The sequence below is a fragment of the Mesoplodon bidens genome (genome assembly GCF_964165515.1).
Source record: "Mesoplodon bidens genome assembly, chromosome: 18".
Classification (NCBI taxonomy): Eukaryota; Metazoa; Chordata; class Mammalia; order Artiodactyla; family Ziphiidae; genus Mesoplodon; species Mesoplodon bidens.
Genome location: NC_138175.1, coordinates 27,870,771 through 27,886,012, shown reverse-complemented (window position 1 = coordinate 27,886,012; position 15,242 = coordinate 27,870,771). Strand labels below are relative to the sequence as shown.

At 59.5% G+C, this 15,242-nt stretch overlaps 1 protein-coding gene across 4 annotated transcripts in view; it reads left to right on the top strand.

Annotated features, from left to right (window-relative positions):
- MMP15 (matrix metallopeptidase 15) overlaps positions 1-15,242 on the top strand; it is a 20,817-nt gene extending 5,575 nt beyond the window's left edge. Inside the window, exons 1-10 of one of the 4 annotated variants that reach the window (XM_081216871.1) lie at positions 5,010-5,134; positions 5,428-5,576; positions 6,241-6,366; positions 8,218-8,525; positions 8,860-9,021; positions 9,956-10,209; positions 10,571-10,709; positions 11,702-11,852; positions 11,988-12,103; positions 13,251-15,242. In XM_081216871.1, coding sequence (XP_081072997.1) covers positions 5,027-5,134; positions 5,428-5,576; positions 6,241-6,366; positions 8,218-8,525; positions 8,860-9,021; positions 9,956-10,209; positions 10,571-10,709; positions 11,702-11,852; positions 11,988-12,103; positions 13,251-13,717 — 1,980 coding nt within the window. In that variant the 5' untranslated portion in view covers positions 5,010-5,026 and the 3' untranslated portion in view covers positions 13,718-15,242. Of the gene's footprint in view, positions 1-5,009; positions 5,135-5,427; positions 5,577-6,240; positions 6,367-8,217; positions 8,526-8,859; positions 9,022-9,955; positions 10,210-10,570; positions 10,710-11,701; positions 11,853-11,987; positions 12,104-13,250 lie in introns of those variants that run through there. The other 3 variants (XM_081216872.1, XM_081216873.1, XM_081216874.1) reach the window with 3 other exon arrangements.

Here is a 15,242-nt window from a genome sequence, read left to right as displayed (position 1 = left end):
ATCTGAGCCTCAGTTTCTCATTTGTCTACAAAATGAGACTAGTAATAGTATCTACTGGATGGAGTTATTGGGGAAATTCAGTGCGTTTATGTGTAAAATGCCGAATGCTATGTACGGTGCCCCTCACGTGGGGCCCATGGGGGATCAAGTGTTATTTTTGAGCACCTTCAACATACTTGGTGCTATCCTGGACAGGGCCTAGGGGTGTTTTGTAAGCATTTTCACATTTAATCCTGTATTAACTGTAAGTTTAGGTGCAATCATGACCCCATTGTACAGAAGAAGAAGCTGAGACCTTGAGGTGAGAGACATTACCCCTGACTCCCCAGCCTGGGTGGTGGCAGAGGAGCCTGAGCTCCCAGCCCCCAGGCTGGGTTAAAGGCTACGGGTCAGAGCCCAGGGTGTCATCCTTTGGAAGTGCCGCCAGGCAGGAGCCTGCTGGGCCTGAGCCAGGTGGGAAGGAGGGTGTGGAGGTGGAGCCAGGGCCCGCCCTCAAGCCCGTGAGCCTGGAGCCCTACCCCTGCCTGTCCAGCCACCCAGGCTCTGCCTGGAAGGCAGCCCCATGTAAGAGACAACACCTACAGGGGGGTTCCAGGTGAGGCCCCAGGCCTGGCCCTCAGCCAGCCCGAAACCACTAGCAAACAGGGCCCTTTTCCCCACCCCTGCCCGCCCACTGGCCGAGGACCCGGCTGCTTTTCCCTCCGGGTTAAGGAGTGCAGGGCAGGCTGGGAGGCCACAGGGTAAAGAAGTGGCGTCCACTTCCTTCCTGCTTCCCTGGCTGGACGCCCCCCACCCGGCCTGCTCTCCCCACCACCCAGAGCCCCTTCCCCACCTGCAACTTTCCCATCTTGTGGGGCTGGGTTAGATTTGAGCCCCAAAAGAGCAAGTGTGTTCTTCCAGAACTGCTTAAATATGGACTATGCTGCCACTAAAGGGAGTAAATGATCCACTAAGGACAGGGTGGTCTGGCTTGGCGCCCCCTTTCTTCCCCGGCCTCGGACTAGTTATGCCGTCTGCGGGCACAGTGAGGACCTCAGGACACCATGAAAGGTCTGCGTCGGTCGCTGGCGGGCCTGACAAGACGCCTTTTGTGCCTGTCTGGGCAGCCCCGTTAGGGTCTGCTTGGCCTGCAGAGAGCCGTGGGTGAGTGAAGCAAAGCAGAGCCAGGAGAGATTTTTCTTATCGCACAGGGTCTGATAAGGCCGGGTGGGAGGCGGCTTGGTTTGTCTGAGCCCCGAGGAGCTGGATGCGGCGGCAGCACGCTCACCCTGCCCCCACCTCTGCTTAATGCACAGTATTGATCGGGCAGCTCCTTCCCAGACACACCCGCCCCCCGTGGGGAGGGCTTGCCTCGCCGCTGTCTCGGCAGTCCTGGGGGGCAGCCCTGCGGGGCAGCCCTGCCTACGTGGCCCAGCGCCCAGACCCAGCCGAAGATGTGGAGTGTGGGGAGGGCTGGGCGCCCTCCCCCAGTGCCATGCTGGGCGCTGTTCCCGAGAAAGGCCAGAGCCCAGTGTCCCCTGCCTCAGGCCCAGAGGAGCTGCTGCTGCTTCACAAACAGCCTGGTCCAATAGCACTGCTTATGGGCTCCGGTTCTAGCCATAGACCAGCTGCGTGACCCTGGGTGGGCCCCTCACCCTCTCTGAAACTTGCTGTCTGTGTAATGGGGATGGGGTACTTGTGAGCATTGAATGGGGCGACGAGAGTGGACAGTCTGGCCTCCAGCAGATTCTCAGCCCCTGGCTGCTGCATTTATGGCCTCTCCTAGGGGTCAGGGGGCCAGGAATTCCCCCTCAGACTCTTGATGGCTCTACATCTCTTTGCCTGGGGCCAACCACTCACCTGAAGCCTCTACACACACTTAAGGGATGGGGTCTGGAGCTTGAGAAAGAAATGGCTGAAAGAACCAGGGTGGGTGGGTTATCCTGCAGCAGCCACCCTCCCTGGGCTGCAGGCAGGAGGGGGCCTCGTGGCCCAGAGCTCTCTCTGCAGAACCCTTACCTGCCTCCCACTGGACAGTGGTCCTCATGGAGGAGGCCCCACCACTCTGCTGCTTACTGACCTCCCTGAGCCTCAATTTCCCCAGCTGAGCAACAAAGCTTCACTGCTTGGCTCACCCCACCTGTGAGACTCGAGGTGACCGGACGGAAAAGGAGACACCTTATGGAAGGGACAATCTCTACCAGTAGGAGCAGCAGGGGCTTGAGCACAGCCCCTCCCCAACTTTGAGACCAGGGGTCAGTCATGACCTTGGGAATTGCTTCCCGCTTTTGTCCCAGGGCCGCAGAGCCCCTCAGGAGGCTGGAGTTAGGGCAGCACCTGCCGTGCACCTGTGACCCCATGGTCTTTCCCCTCCACCCCCAGGGCTTGTCGAACTTAGCAGAGCAGTAAGGTGATGAGAAACTTCTCCTGGACACCGGGGGAAGGAAAAGCCCCGGCCCCGCGGGCGGTGTAGACTGACCAGTGGGTGCATTGCCAGTCAGGCGGGCTCATCAGCTCCTTCACCTTGACTTCCGGGGCCTCAGCTGCTCTGGGCCAAGGCTGTATTTCAGCTTAGCCCACTCATGTCACCAGTCCTCAGCCTCAGCTTTTTACCCAGCAGTGGCCGAGAGACATTTGTCATCAGGAAGCCTTGGCTGATACCGAGATGGAAGCTCCTGGCTTCCCTGGGACTCAGAGGGTGTTTGTCTATGTGAAGGAGGGTCCACAGGCACCCTTGGGCCTTTCCCGTCAGCCCCCGAGCCGTGCCCAGTATTGAAGGGGCCCCTCTGCCCCATCCCCCCCGCCGGGCTCTGGAGCTCTTCACTGCAGACAGGCCCAGCTCCCTCCCCCCACCAGGGCCCCAGCCTGAGCCTCCCCCGCCCTGCCCTCCTCCTGTCACTCGCCACACTGCTAATCAGTCCCTTGGTGGCCTGTGATTGCGCTCCCCGGGATATTTTTACCTTATGCAAATAGGTGATATAGAGGTGCCCTCATCTGTCAGCAGCAGCCTCAGCTCTCCCCCCACCTCCAGCTGGATTCCTTTCACTGTTAGAGCTGGCCGAGCATCACAGCCTCGCCTTCTAGAGCTTTCCAGGCTTCTTCAGGCAAACCGTGTCCATTAAGGGTGGTGGACATCCCCCTTTACAGACACACAGGAGCCTCAGGAAAGGTTTCCATGCTTGGGAAGAATGGGGAGGGTGCCCATAACACTGCCAGTGTCTGGTGGACCTGAAGGAAGGGGGCCCTGGGCAGGAGGGGTGGGGGGGGTCCATGGGGGATGCCACAGGGCGCTCCTGCCTCCCCCAGCTGCCCTACCCCCACCCAAGGCTGCCTTGTCGGAGCCTGGATCTTTCAACCCTGTTGGCCGACGCAACAGGCTGCCACTCTAGGAACAACCGGGCAGTGCCCCTGCCCTCACCAGCCTCTGTCATTAATACCATGTTGACTGAGCACTTTCCCCTGCCCAGCACAGTGCCAAGGGCTCCTGTGGACTTGCCCATTTCATCCTCACAGAAATCCATGAGATGAGGCAGGTCTTGATTCAACCCCCTTTTACAGACTGAGGCACAGCGAGCAAAGTGGCTGGGCCAGGATCTGTCCCCAGAGCCGTGGTCGTTTGTCAGCTCGGTGTCTGCCGCGTTGTCCTGCGAGGCCTCGAAGCTGTGGCCGGGCCTCCTCAGGCTCTGGCAGTCTCCCTGTGCCACCCTCATTGGCTCAGCCTCTGCTCCCTCCAGCGGCAGCCTGGGCGTTGCTGAGCCGGGCTATGTGGGCAATCCATCCATACCAGGGGCCTGGGCAGGTGCCAGGGCTGGGCTGGTGAGAGGCACTGAGGGAAGTCAGTACCTTTGGAGCTGGATGTGACCCTGGTGGCAGACAGATGTGAGCGTGGCCCAGGCCAGCTGACACACGGCTGTCGGCCCAGGGCAACTGCCATGTCCAGCTGCCATCCTGCCCCGTGGGCCCTTGATGTGCAGCCCTCACCTTCCAGAGCATCTCAGAGAGCAGGCCTCTAGGTCCCCTCACTCTGGGGGTTCCCGGAGACCAAAGATAGACAAGGGAGGGTTCAAAAGACATGCTTCCATGTAGCCAAGGCCCACAGCAGTCCCTGGCCTCTGCTCACCAGCCTCCCGCAGTGGTCACCATGTTCTCGTGGCCTTGGGGGCACCAGGTGGGCAGGGCAGAGTTCCCTTCCTTACCACCACTCAGCTTGGCTCACTGGGGATCCCGTCCACCGGTTTTGACTGCAGTGGTCCTGTCTGCTCACAGACTTGCCAGCGTGAATTCCTCATTCTGTGGGTGCACCGGGTCTCCCCAAGGAGATCATAAACCCCTGGGGGTCAGGACACTTTAGCCGCCTCATCCACGGCCTCCAGCTGGCATGGCACCTGGCACAGAGAGGGTGCTCAGAAACACTTGGCAGGATGGCTGGCTGGGTGGGCGGACACACAGACAGACAGATGGGTAGATGGATGAGAAGACTTGCCCAGCAAGTCTTGAAGGGGACGGGCACCCCCATTGTGTCCCAGCTGCTTTTCCCATGTCCATCTCTCTCACCCCACCCCCTGACAACCCCATGGCTCCCATTTTGCACACGAGGACACTCAGGCCCGGAGAGAACAGAGTTTGTGGCAGAGCAGAGACTGGACTTCAGGCCTCCTGTTCCACCCTCCTGGGCCTGGCTGGGCGGCCTGAACCCACCTGCTTTCCCTCCGGAAGGTTCAGGGTCTGTTGGGGAGCAGCACCAAGGGGCTGGTTTTCCTACTTGGTGAGAATTTAAGAGGTTCTGAACCCTGTAGGGTCCCCAGTGGTCTGCCTGGAATGGTAGAAGGCCCCACCCTGGAGGGGCCAGCATAGTAATAAGGACGGCAACTGTGGACTGTCCTCAGAGACACAGCTTCTGTCCTAATGGGGGAAGGCAAATAATAAACACCTAAGTGAAACAGTGTGTCAGATGGTGACAAGTGCAGGGAAGCAGGAGAGGGAGTACAGGGTACAGTGGATGGGTGTCTTTTTTACATTTGTCAGAGAACACTCCTCCAATAAGGTGATGAAGCAGAGACCTGAAGAAAATGAGGGCATGAGCCATGCAGATTTCTGTGGGGAGAACACTCCAGGCAGCAGGAAGAGCAAGTGCAAAGGCCCTGGGGCCTCACAGGTAGTTCCTGTGAGAATTGGCTTTTCCTCTGAGATGGGAAGTCTTTGGAGGGTTCTAGACAGAAGACTGACCAGACCTTACTTGTAAAGCCCTTCTGTTCCGGCTCTTGTTTGAGAACAGACCGTAGGAAGTGGAAGCACAGAGAGCGTACAGAAGCTCACATGGTCACCTGGAGGGAGGTGGTGACGGGAGGTGATGGTGGTGGAGGTGAGAGGTGGTGGGATGCAGGCCATACATGTTTGGAGGTAGCGGTGCCAGAACCTGCTGACCAGGTCATGGCCTCTCCTTTGCAGAACTGGCTGCGGCTCTATGGCTACCTGCCCCAGCCCAGCCGCCACATGTCCACCATGCGCTCCGCCCAGATCCTGGCCTCGGCCCTCGCCGAGATGCAGCGCTTCTACGGGATCCCCATCACGGGTGTGCTGGACGAAGAGACCAAGGCGTGAGTCCCTCGGTCGGGCCATTCCCAGACCCCACTGGCACCTGCCCTCCTTCTGGCCTGCTCTGATGAAGGCTTGGCATGTGGAGTTTCCAGAAAAGAGTGGCCTCGATAAGAGATGGCATATGGCTTGATCCTCCATGCTAGCTCTGATTGGTTGGGAATGGCTGCCTGCTGCCTAGTGTTGAAAAAGCTCCTGAGGCCAAAGCCCAGCTCAGCAGCAAGGAGCATAGGATTGATTAGTGATGTCTGCCACAGGCATGGGAACGGGGAGGTGCAGCACACATGCACACATGTGGTTGCCTAGCTAGGCCTTGCTCTGAATCTGGCAGAGGTGATGTGACCCAAAGCCACATCCTTGATGAGCACGCACAGAGCATAAGGTATCAGGGATAAGAAGCCTCAGGGTAACTCTCCTCCCATTCCTGGGTGATAGTGCTGAAAAGGGGCTCACCTTTGCAGAGCCACTGCTGGGCACCCAGTCTTCCAGTACAAGATCACTGTACCGTTTTCCTGATGAGGAGCTCGAAGCTGAGTCCCTCACCCCCTCCACACCCATATAAGGGGCAGCTGGAGGCCAGCGGGGGGAGGGTGGGTGATGGTGGACTGCCTGGAAGAGGCAGAGCCCAGCAGGCAGGCGTGTTGAAGGGAGGCTCTGTGCACCTAGGTGGATGAAGCGGCCCCGCTGTGGAGTGCCAGACCAGTTCGGGGTACGCGTGAAAGCCAATCTGCGGCGGCGGAAGCGCTACGCCCTCACCGGGAGGAAGTGGAACAACCACCACCTGACCTTCAGGTAGGGACCCTGGCTGCCCAGGGTGGCGTCCCCCCAGGGCACCCTCCAGAAGCAGCTGGCCCCTCTCTGCCTGGGCTGAGGCCTCAGGCTTCCCAGGGGGCTCCTCTGGAAGGCTTCCTTTCCCAGCAGCCCACTGCAGGGTGTCCGGCCTAGCCGTCCAATCCTGCCAACCCCGCTCCCATGCTGATTAGACTGGTCACCCCACTCACCCACCCACCCCAGGCAGTCTCCCTCCAGAGAAGGGCAGGACCTTTGAACTGCTTCTGCTCTGTCCTCATTCCCTCCATCCCCTGACCCGCCAGCAACCTAGGGCTGGCCTCACCTGCCCAGATGGGCTCCTGCACCAGTGCAAACTGGGGGCTTCAGGCGTCTGAAGGGTAAGGGAGGACTGGGGTGCCTGAATCCAGGCAGATGCAAGCAGGCAAGCAGCAAGTCACCTGCACAGACCCTGGTTCAAGCACCCTCCTTTCCACTGAGTCCTTTGGCAAGAAACCCCCCTGAGCCTTGAGCTCTGTGGCAGTCCCCAAGGGTTCCCCCTTCTTGTTCCAATCCAGCCATGACCCCACCCACAGCTCCATCTCCTGAGGAAGAGCAGCCCACAAGGTCACATAGACCCAGGCTGCCAGAGTGAATTCATGATTCATGAGTTGATTCATGATCTTCGATGGAGATCTGTCCAGCACATGGATTCTTAATCTGCTTGATGTGGGAGATAACAGGCTTCATCATGCTGTGTGTGTGTGTGTGTGTGTGTGTGTGTGTGTGTGTGTGTGTGTGTGTGTGTGTGTGTGTGTGTGTGTGTGTGTGTGTGTGTGTGTGTGTGTGTGTGTGTGTGTGTGTGTGTGTGATGCTTGTTAATGCTTAACATTTACATGTTCTCAGAATAAAATTATGTAAGAAAGAAAACATCAGAATATGTACCCTTTATAGGCATCACAGTTTTGTTTGGGTCAAGTGCGAGGCACAGTTGCCTTTAGTCTGTACTCTTCAAGGCAACGGAAATCTAGAAGGACAGATACGTATTATTAGGGGCTGGTATATTTGGTTAATATTTATCTGCAATAATGATAGAATTGTTTGTAGGAGAATATGGATGGTAGGGTAAAATATAAAGAGAGAAAGAGCTCTTTTAGAATTATACATAGATTTAACCTACTAAATTGCAGAACACTGGTAGTAGAGAAGCAGCCTGGCATGTTGGAAAGAGGTATGTTCTGGAAGCCAGCAGTCCTGAGTTTGAACAGGCTTCATCATGCTTTTATCATGTGCAGGCTCATATGTGCCCATGTTCTACCTGAGTTAAGTCATTTAATCCTCCCAGGCACTCCATGATGAAAGCGCTGCCCTCCTTTTCCCATTTTACAGATGATGAAACTAAAATTCAGAGAGATTAAGTCACTTGCCCAAGGTCACACAGAAAATGTTAGAGCCGAGCCTTGAACTCAGGTCACCCTGACCCTGGAGCCCAACATTCAGAACCTCTTGGCCTGTGTTTCCCAAACCGCAGCCATTTGCATCCCACTTTCTAGGTCTTTCTCTTGGCTATGTATCACCTATACTTTTAATTACTTAATGTTTTTCTTTCTTAAAATAAACTTATTTGGCACAATGCAACCTTATTCAATGATATCCTAATGAATTCCTTGGCTTCACGTTAGTTCTTTTTTTTTCTTCAAATTCATGTCAAAGTAAACTAACAGTTGATATTGATAAGTATTGTCCATGAACCAGCTCAGATCTTATCCCCTTTCCTTCAGACCATGTGTCCCCGCCCCCAACCCAGTGAGTGCTAGCAGTGGACAGCAGCCCCAGGCCCTGTGTTCACTCACACCTCTCTCTGCCCACCTGCAGCATCCAGAACTACACGGAGAAGCTGGGCTGGTACCACTCGCTGGAGGCGGTGCGTCGGGCCTTCCGCGTGTGGGAGCAGGCCACGCCCCTGGTCTTCCAGGAGGTACCCTATGAGGACATCCGGCTGCGGCGGCAGAAGGAGGCCGACATCATGGTACTCTTTGCCTCTGGCTTCCACGGCGACAGCTCACCGTTTGATGGCACAGGTGGCTTTCTGGCCCACGCCTATTTCCCTGGCCCTGGTCTGGGCGGGGACACGCATTTCGATGCAGATGAGCCCTGGACCTTCTCCAGCACTGACCTGCATGGTGAGAACAGCTGGTCAGGGTGACAACAGGGGAGGCGAGCTGGAGCCTCAGGGCTCAGAGGAGAGAGCATCCCCCGTGCAGTCCTCGGGAGCAGTAACGCTTGGTCTCAGTCTCCTGCCTATCATCTCCAAGGGAAGGTGGTAGGGAAGGGAAGGGATCATCATACCCATTTTCCAGATGGGGAAGCTAGAGGCCCAGAAGTCAGAGCAGTTTAGCTTCTTCTAAGAGTAAAGCATGGCCAGGCTCTGGCCCCCTCAGCCCACCCCAGCCCTGTCTGGGGTGTCCAAGACATGGGCCAGGTCAGAGCTGACTGTGCTGCCTGCCCCCACTACAGGGAACAGCCTCTTCCTGGTAGCAGTGCATGAGCTGGGCCATGCGCTGGGGCTGGAGCACTCAAGTAACCCCAGCGCCATCATGGCACCATTCTACCAGTGGATGGACATTGACAACTTCCAGCTGCCCGAGGACGACCTCCGGGGCATCCAGCAGCTGTATGGTGAGCGGGTGGCATGGGTGTGGCCGTGGTCTCTGCACGCTGCTCTCAACTCCCAGCCCTACGAGGCGTAGGTACTACTGCTACCCCCATTTTGTAGATGAGGAAACTGAGGCCCAGAGAGGATTAGTGGTTGTCCACATCATTCAGTGAGTAAATGGTGGTGCTAGAAATCAAACCCAGGGCTGGCCGACTCCAGGACCTGGCCCTCCCTCAAGGCCCTCACCCAGAGCTTTCATGATGGCCCCAGGGCCCCTCACTGCCCCCCTTTCCTCCTCAGCCTGAGTGATATTCTTATTAGACCAAGGGTGTCCCTGGGGTCCCAGGACCCCATTCCTACCACTGTCACTCCCAGCCCGTGCCTGTCCCAGGCTCTCCACTGAGTGTTGCTGGTTTATCACTTCCCAGTGCCTTTGAGGCAGGTGGCATCCCTGCCACCCCACTGCAACCAGGCCCCACCAGAGAAGGCCTCCAGTGGGGAGGTGTCCTGGGGGCCAGTTTGGTGGGTCAGGGCCACACTCAGTGCCCACCCTGAGCCCTCACTGTGTTCCTGGCCACCTGGGAACCACGTTCTTCCCTCTGCTTGTGTCCACTGTTTCCTGGAGCCTCCACTGGAGCAGGCTGGCATCCTGAGGGGAACATCACCGAGCGGGGGTGGAGCCAGCGGCAGCCTCAGGGGCGCAGTGACCCAAGCCCAGTGTGGGGAGGTCAAGGAAGGGGCTGTGTGGAGGAGGATGGAGGTCCTCCCAGGGCGGCTGGCCATGCGGGGGAGGGGTCTGCTGTGGCCAGATAGGGCCTTTCGCCTGGGTGGGCTGCCCATGGAGCACAGGTCTCCCCAGGCTGGGGACCCCAGGCTTCAGGGCTCTAAGTAGGAGACCCTGGCATCCTGGCTGAGTTCCAGGGCTACCCCCTCACTTCCCCCTGCCGCCCTCCGCAGGCACCCCAGATGGTCAGCCACAGCCCACCCGGCCTCTTCCCACTGTGACCCCCCGGCGGCCAGGCCGGCCAGACCACCGACCCCCCAGACCCCCTCAGCTACCTCCCCCAGGCGGGAAGCCGGAGCAGCCCCCAAAGCCAGGCCCCCCAGCTCAGCCTCGAGCCACGGAGCGGCCCGACCAGTATGGCCCCAACATCTGCGACGGGGACTTTGACACGGTGGCCGTGCTGCGTGGGGAGATGTTCGTGTTCAAGGTCTGGCCCTGCCTGTGCCTCCCCAGCCCCTTGGCCCAGGCTCAGAGCAGACAGCACCCTCCCACTTCTCCCCCAGACCCTTGCCCCGCCTCCACCCCCACTTCAGTGAGCAGCCCCTGGGGAGCCATCAGACCTTAGACCAAGAAGAAACCAGCCTGAGGGACAAGAGAAGTGCCCGGGATCGTACAATAAGCCTAGGAGTCCACACCCCACCCGGGCTCTCTCCCTGGTGCCGCCCTGGCTTCCTAAGCCACCTCCCCCTGGACCCTCCCTGACCGGGGAAGGGGTGGGTCGAGGGGGGCCTCCCCCAAGGCCAAGGCAGCAAGCCTGCCATGCTCGCTCACACCCGTGCCCTCCCCAGGGCCGCTGGTTCTGGCGGGTCCGGCACAACCGGGTCCTGGACAACTACCCCATGCCCATCGGGCACTTCTGGCGTGGTCTGCCCAGTGACATCAGTGCTGCCTACGAGCGCCAAGATGGGCGTTTTGTCTTTTTCAAAGGTGAGCTGGGGCAGGTAGGAGGGAGGGGACTGGGCGGCCTTCCTGCCTTTACCTCTGGCCTGACCTCTGACCCAGCCGGGACTGAGGGAGGAGGAGAGGGAAGGACCGTGCACATCTCGTCTTGTTGCTCACCGTGGGCTTACTCGGGGGAGATGAGTCCTTCTGGCAGCAAGGCAGGGGTTGGGGACGTAGACAGAGACCAGAGGACTGGGCGGCAGAGGCTGCTCTGATTGGAGGCAAGTGTCCATCTTCTGCAGCACAGGGGCTCCGCCCCATCGCCCTCCTTCCTTGCATCCTGTGCCCCTTCCTTGCCCCTTCCTTACAAGAGTGGGTCCCCGAGCCCACTCTGGGGCAGGATTCCTGAGTCTGTCTGTGGAGACAATGGAGCTCCCTCCCCTCAGCCCTCCCTCTGGGGCCTGCCTTCCTGGGGAGGGCCTCAAGGGCAGCACCCCTGATGGATCAGCTGTGTCCCCAGCCCCACTGGCCCGAGCCTCAACCAGGCAGGAACTCCCTGAGGACAGGGCTGGGTCCACACTAAAAGTAAGGAGCCCTGGGCCATGCACTGGGGTGCCCCAGGGATGCAGCCCCCAGACCCAGAGGCCAGGCAGGGCTCCCCCTCTTTCCTCTCTCTGCACAAGAACTGTGTGGGGGGTGGATGTTCAAGTGGGAATTGAGGCCCGTATACAGTGCGACTGTGTGTGGTGTGGGTACAGGTGTGACCCGGCAATGTGTATGTGTATAAATGGGTGTGTCGCAGGTGTCCATGAGTGTCCACTGTGTGTGATGTGAGGGTGAGTTGCGCTGTATGTTGTCATGGGTGTGTACGTGTCAGTGCCTGTCCTGTGTACGAGGATGTGTGTGTGTGGGGGGGGGGTGAGTGTGGTAATGTATGTGAACAGATTTGGGAGCCCAGAATATCCCTCCCGGTGCCCCCTTCCTGCACAACCCCCACTGGCCCCAGGCCTGTCCTCAAACCCCCGCCCCTCCCACAGGTGGCCGCTACTGGCTCTTCCGAGAAGCGAACCTGGAGCCTGGCTACCCACAGCCACTGACCAGCTATGGCCTGGGTATCCCCTACGACCGCATTGACACAGCCATCTGGTGGGAGCCCACAGGTCACACCTTCTTCTTCCAAGAGGACAGGTGAGCACCCCTCCTCGAAAGGGAAAAGGCCCGCACTGGGCCCCCACCCTCAGGCCTGCCCAGAAAGAACCCATGGCCCATGCGGACCGGGCTCCAGGCCCCAGCTGGCCCGCAGCCCGGTGCTTTTGGTCACAGGTATTGGCGTTTCAATGAGGACACGCAGCGTGGAGACCCCGGCTATCCCAAGCCCATCAGCGTGTGGCAGGGGATCCCCACCTCCCCTAAGGGGGCCTTCCTGAGCAACGATGCAGGTACCAGGGCCAGCCCCCTCCCAGTCTACCCAGCACTCACCCTCCCCCCTCCTCCATACACAGAGAACAGGGCTTGCCTGAGGTCACCAGCATCGAGATGGCATGCATGGGGGACACAGCTGTGCCAGGCTACCATTTACCCCATTTACAGAGGCCAAAGAGAGCTTGCGTAAAGGGCCCCAAATCCCGCAGTGAGGAAGTTACGGAGTCAAGAGTCCAGCCAGACCTGCCTGTGTCCAGAGCTGGTGCTCAGAGCTGCCCCAATCCCCACAGAGCCTTGAGCCTGGCGGGGGTGGGCGGTGAGCTTGGCTCAGAGCGACGGGAGCGGGAGTCCTCCCGGGGTGCCCCCTTACCCGCTTGGCAGGGAAGCATGATCTCTGTCGTTATAACTGAGCAACAGGGAGCTGTGGCTTTTATTTCTCCAGCAGGGTCTCTGGTGAGTTTAAGAAAACCCATCAGCCCTGGTTCTCAACCTCTGGGTTCTCGGCCTCAGGGGAGACCCGGCTGGCTTTGCTAATGCTCGGGTGGGTCACACAGCTGCCATGCGTGTCACATGGCTTCCATGCGTGATGGTTTCACTCTGCAGCTGCTCTGACCTCCTTGTGCTCAGCTGAGTATAGATGCACCTGGTGGTTCAAACCTGGCCCTTCCTGGAGTTAAAGGGATGTGGGTGGAGTGCCCAAGACAGAGATCTGGTCCGAGGCGGCATCAGTCCCCTCTCCAGGTCTGATGCAGGCTGACTGTGTGGCCTTGAGCAGACCTGCAGCCTGCAGACCTGCAGCCTGCATCAGCCTGCAGCAGAGAGGCCTTGGCCTCTCTGGTGCAGGGAGAAGCCAGGCCTGGGTTCCCTGACTATAGCCCACAACCTAGCAGGCTACTCGACCCTACTGTGCGCTGCCCTAGTCAATGTCAGCCCAGCCAGGAAGCACAGGATTCTAGTCGTGCCCCTGACCTAAACCCTGTTCTTTGAGCATGGTCTGGCTCCTATAAGTTGGTAAGGGACAGATTTGAAGATACCCAGGGAAGCAAGTGAGAAGGATGGTGTTTTAAAGCTGGGGCCCCTTCAGCTCACCCTGGTCTTCTTCGAGGTCTCTGGCCAGTGGGTGGGCCCCGGCCTGACACCCCTCCGGTCTGCTTGCCCTCGCAGCCTACACCTACTTCTACAAGGGCACCAAATACTGGAAGTTTGACAACGAGCGCCTGCGAATGGAGCCCGGCTACCCCAAGTCCATCCTGCGGGACTTCATGGGCTGCCAAGAGCACGTGGAGCCGGGGCCCCGATGGCCTGATGTGGCCCGTCCGCCCTTCAACCCTGACGGGGGTGCAGAGCCCGGGGCGGGCGGTGACAGTGAGGAGGGCAACGAGGGCCATGAGGCGGGCCCCGGTGGCAAAGAGGGGGACTTCGGGGAGGGGACAGACGAGGACGGGGGCAGCCGTGTGGTGGTGCAGATGGAGGAGGTCACTCGGACGGTGAACATGGTGATGGTGCTGGTGCCCCCGATGCTGCTGCTGCTCTGCATCCTGGGCCTCACCTACGCCCTGGTGCAGATGCAGCGCAAGGGTGCGCCCCGCATGCTCCTCTACTGCAAGCGCTCCCTGCAGGAGTGGGTCTGACCCTCCGCACCAGCCCGTCCTGCTCCTCACGGTGCTAAGGGGCCGGGCTGGCCGCGCCTGTGGTTCTGAGACAGCTCCTGGGGCCTTTCATCCAGAGCCTTCAGTGGTTCCCTCAGCCCCTGGGTGGGGGCCCCTCCAGGCCCTCTAACATCCCTGCCAGGCCTGCCCCCTTGTTTATTTATGCCCAGGTATCTTTTTTTTTTTTTTTTTTTTGCACACTAATTGAGCATTTCTTCCTACTTTCCTGGCCAGGGCGGTCCCTCAGGGCAGGGGGTTAGAGTTTTCTAAATGTAGTTCTGCACCAGACAGGGAATCAGGCTCTCACCCACTCTGGCTTAGCCGGGGGAGCAGGGTCAGAAGGCCCGGCTGGAAGAGTGGCCAAGGGACTGCTGGGCTGTGCTTCAGCCTGAGCACCAGGGCCAGAACCGAGGGCTTTGCTGGCTTTGGAGCTTGGTGGGGCCTAACTGGTCTCCAGCCCTCTGAGTCTCTGTGGTCTTAGAAAGAGCTTTCACCCGGTGGCAGCCCCAGGCCAGAGGGGGCAGAGGGGGAGGTGGCCCGCTGATCGAGAGAGTCCTGTTGAGGTCCGGTTCCTTCCCACCCACCTCTGACAACTCCAGCAGCCTGGTTCCCTGTGCCTAAGAACCTACCCTGCCCCTGGCCAGCACAGGGCCAACAGCCTCCAGCTCCCCTGGACCCCTTGAGCCCGCACCTCCTTCGCTCTCTGGAGAAGGGGCCCTGGGCCTGCCTTACCAAGGACCAAAGGGGGTCTGCCGAGGCCCCTTCCCCAAGGGTAGCACCAGCCTCGGCCCCAGGCTGGGTCTCCACCCCCGCCCACTTTCTCCTCTCTGAGCCGTGACCCGACTGGGCTCTTTCCGTGAGCCTCCTCCCTCCCTCTCTCACCCACACCACCATCCTCAGAGGTCTCAGAACCCCAGCAGCCTCAGGCTCAGCTGCCAGTGTCCTGGCTCCCCCGGGGAGAGACGGGCGGATGGGCGCCCAGGCTGGCACAGTACGTGTCCACAGGCACGTGCCCACCAGCCTGGGGGTGTTCCTCCCTGCCAGCTCCCTGTCCCTCAGGGGCACTGGTAGGGAGAGGCCAGCAGCTCATCCCCTCACACAGGCTGTGGGACAGGGCTGTGGAGCCCCCAGAAGAGCCCACTAGTGGTAGCCTGGAGATCCTCCCCGTCCTGGGCTCAGCCCTGAGCGTGGAGATGATTCCTCCCTCTTTTCCTTCCCAAAGTAAGCAGGAGGTGAGGCTGCTGTGGGAAATGGTACTGTACAGCCGGCTCTGACCCTCTGCTTCCCTGCAGCCCTGAGCAAGCAGGTCTGCCACCCAGAATCCCCGAGGCCCCTGCGGGGAGGGGCTCCTCATGGGCTGGCCCCAGTGCGGGTCCAGCAGCTTCCTCCCCCCTCCATCCTCAGAACCACCGGTGAGCCAGCCAAGGGGGGTGGGGAGGGAGGGGGGTCAGTGTCCACCCCCATATGTTTCTTTCTGTAAATAATCTGCACTGATTAAATTGTACGG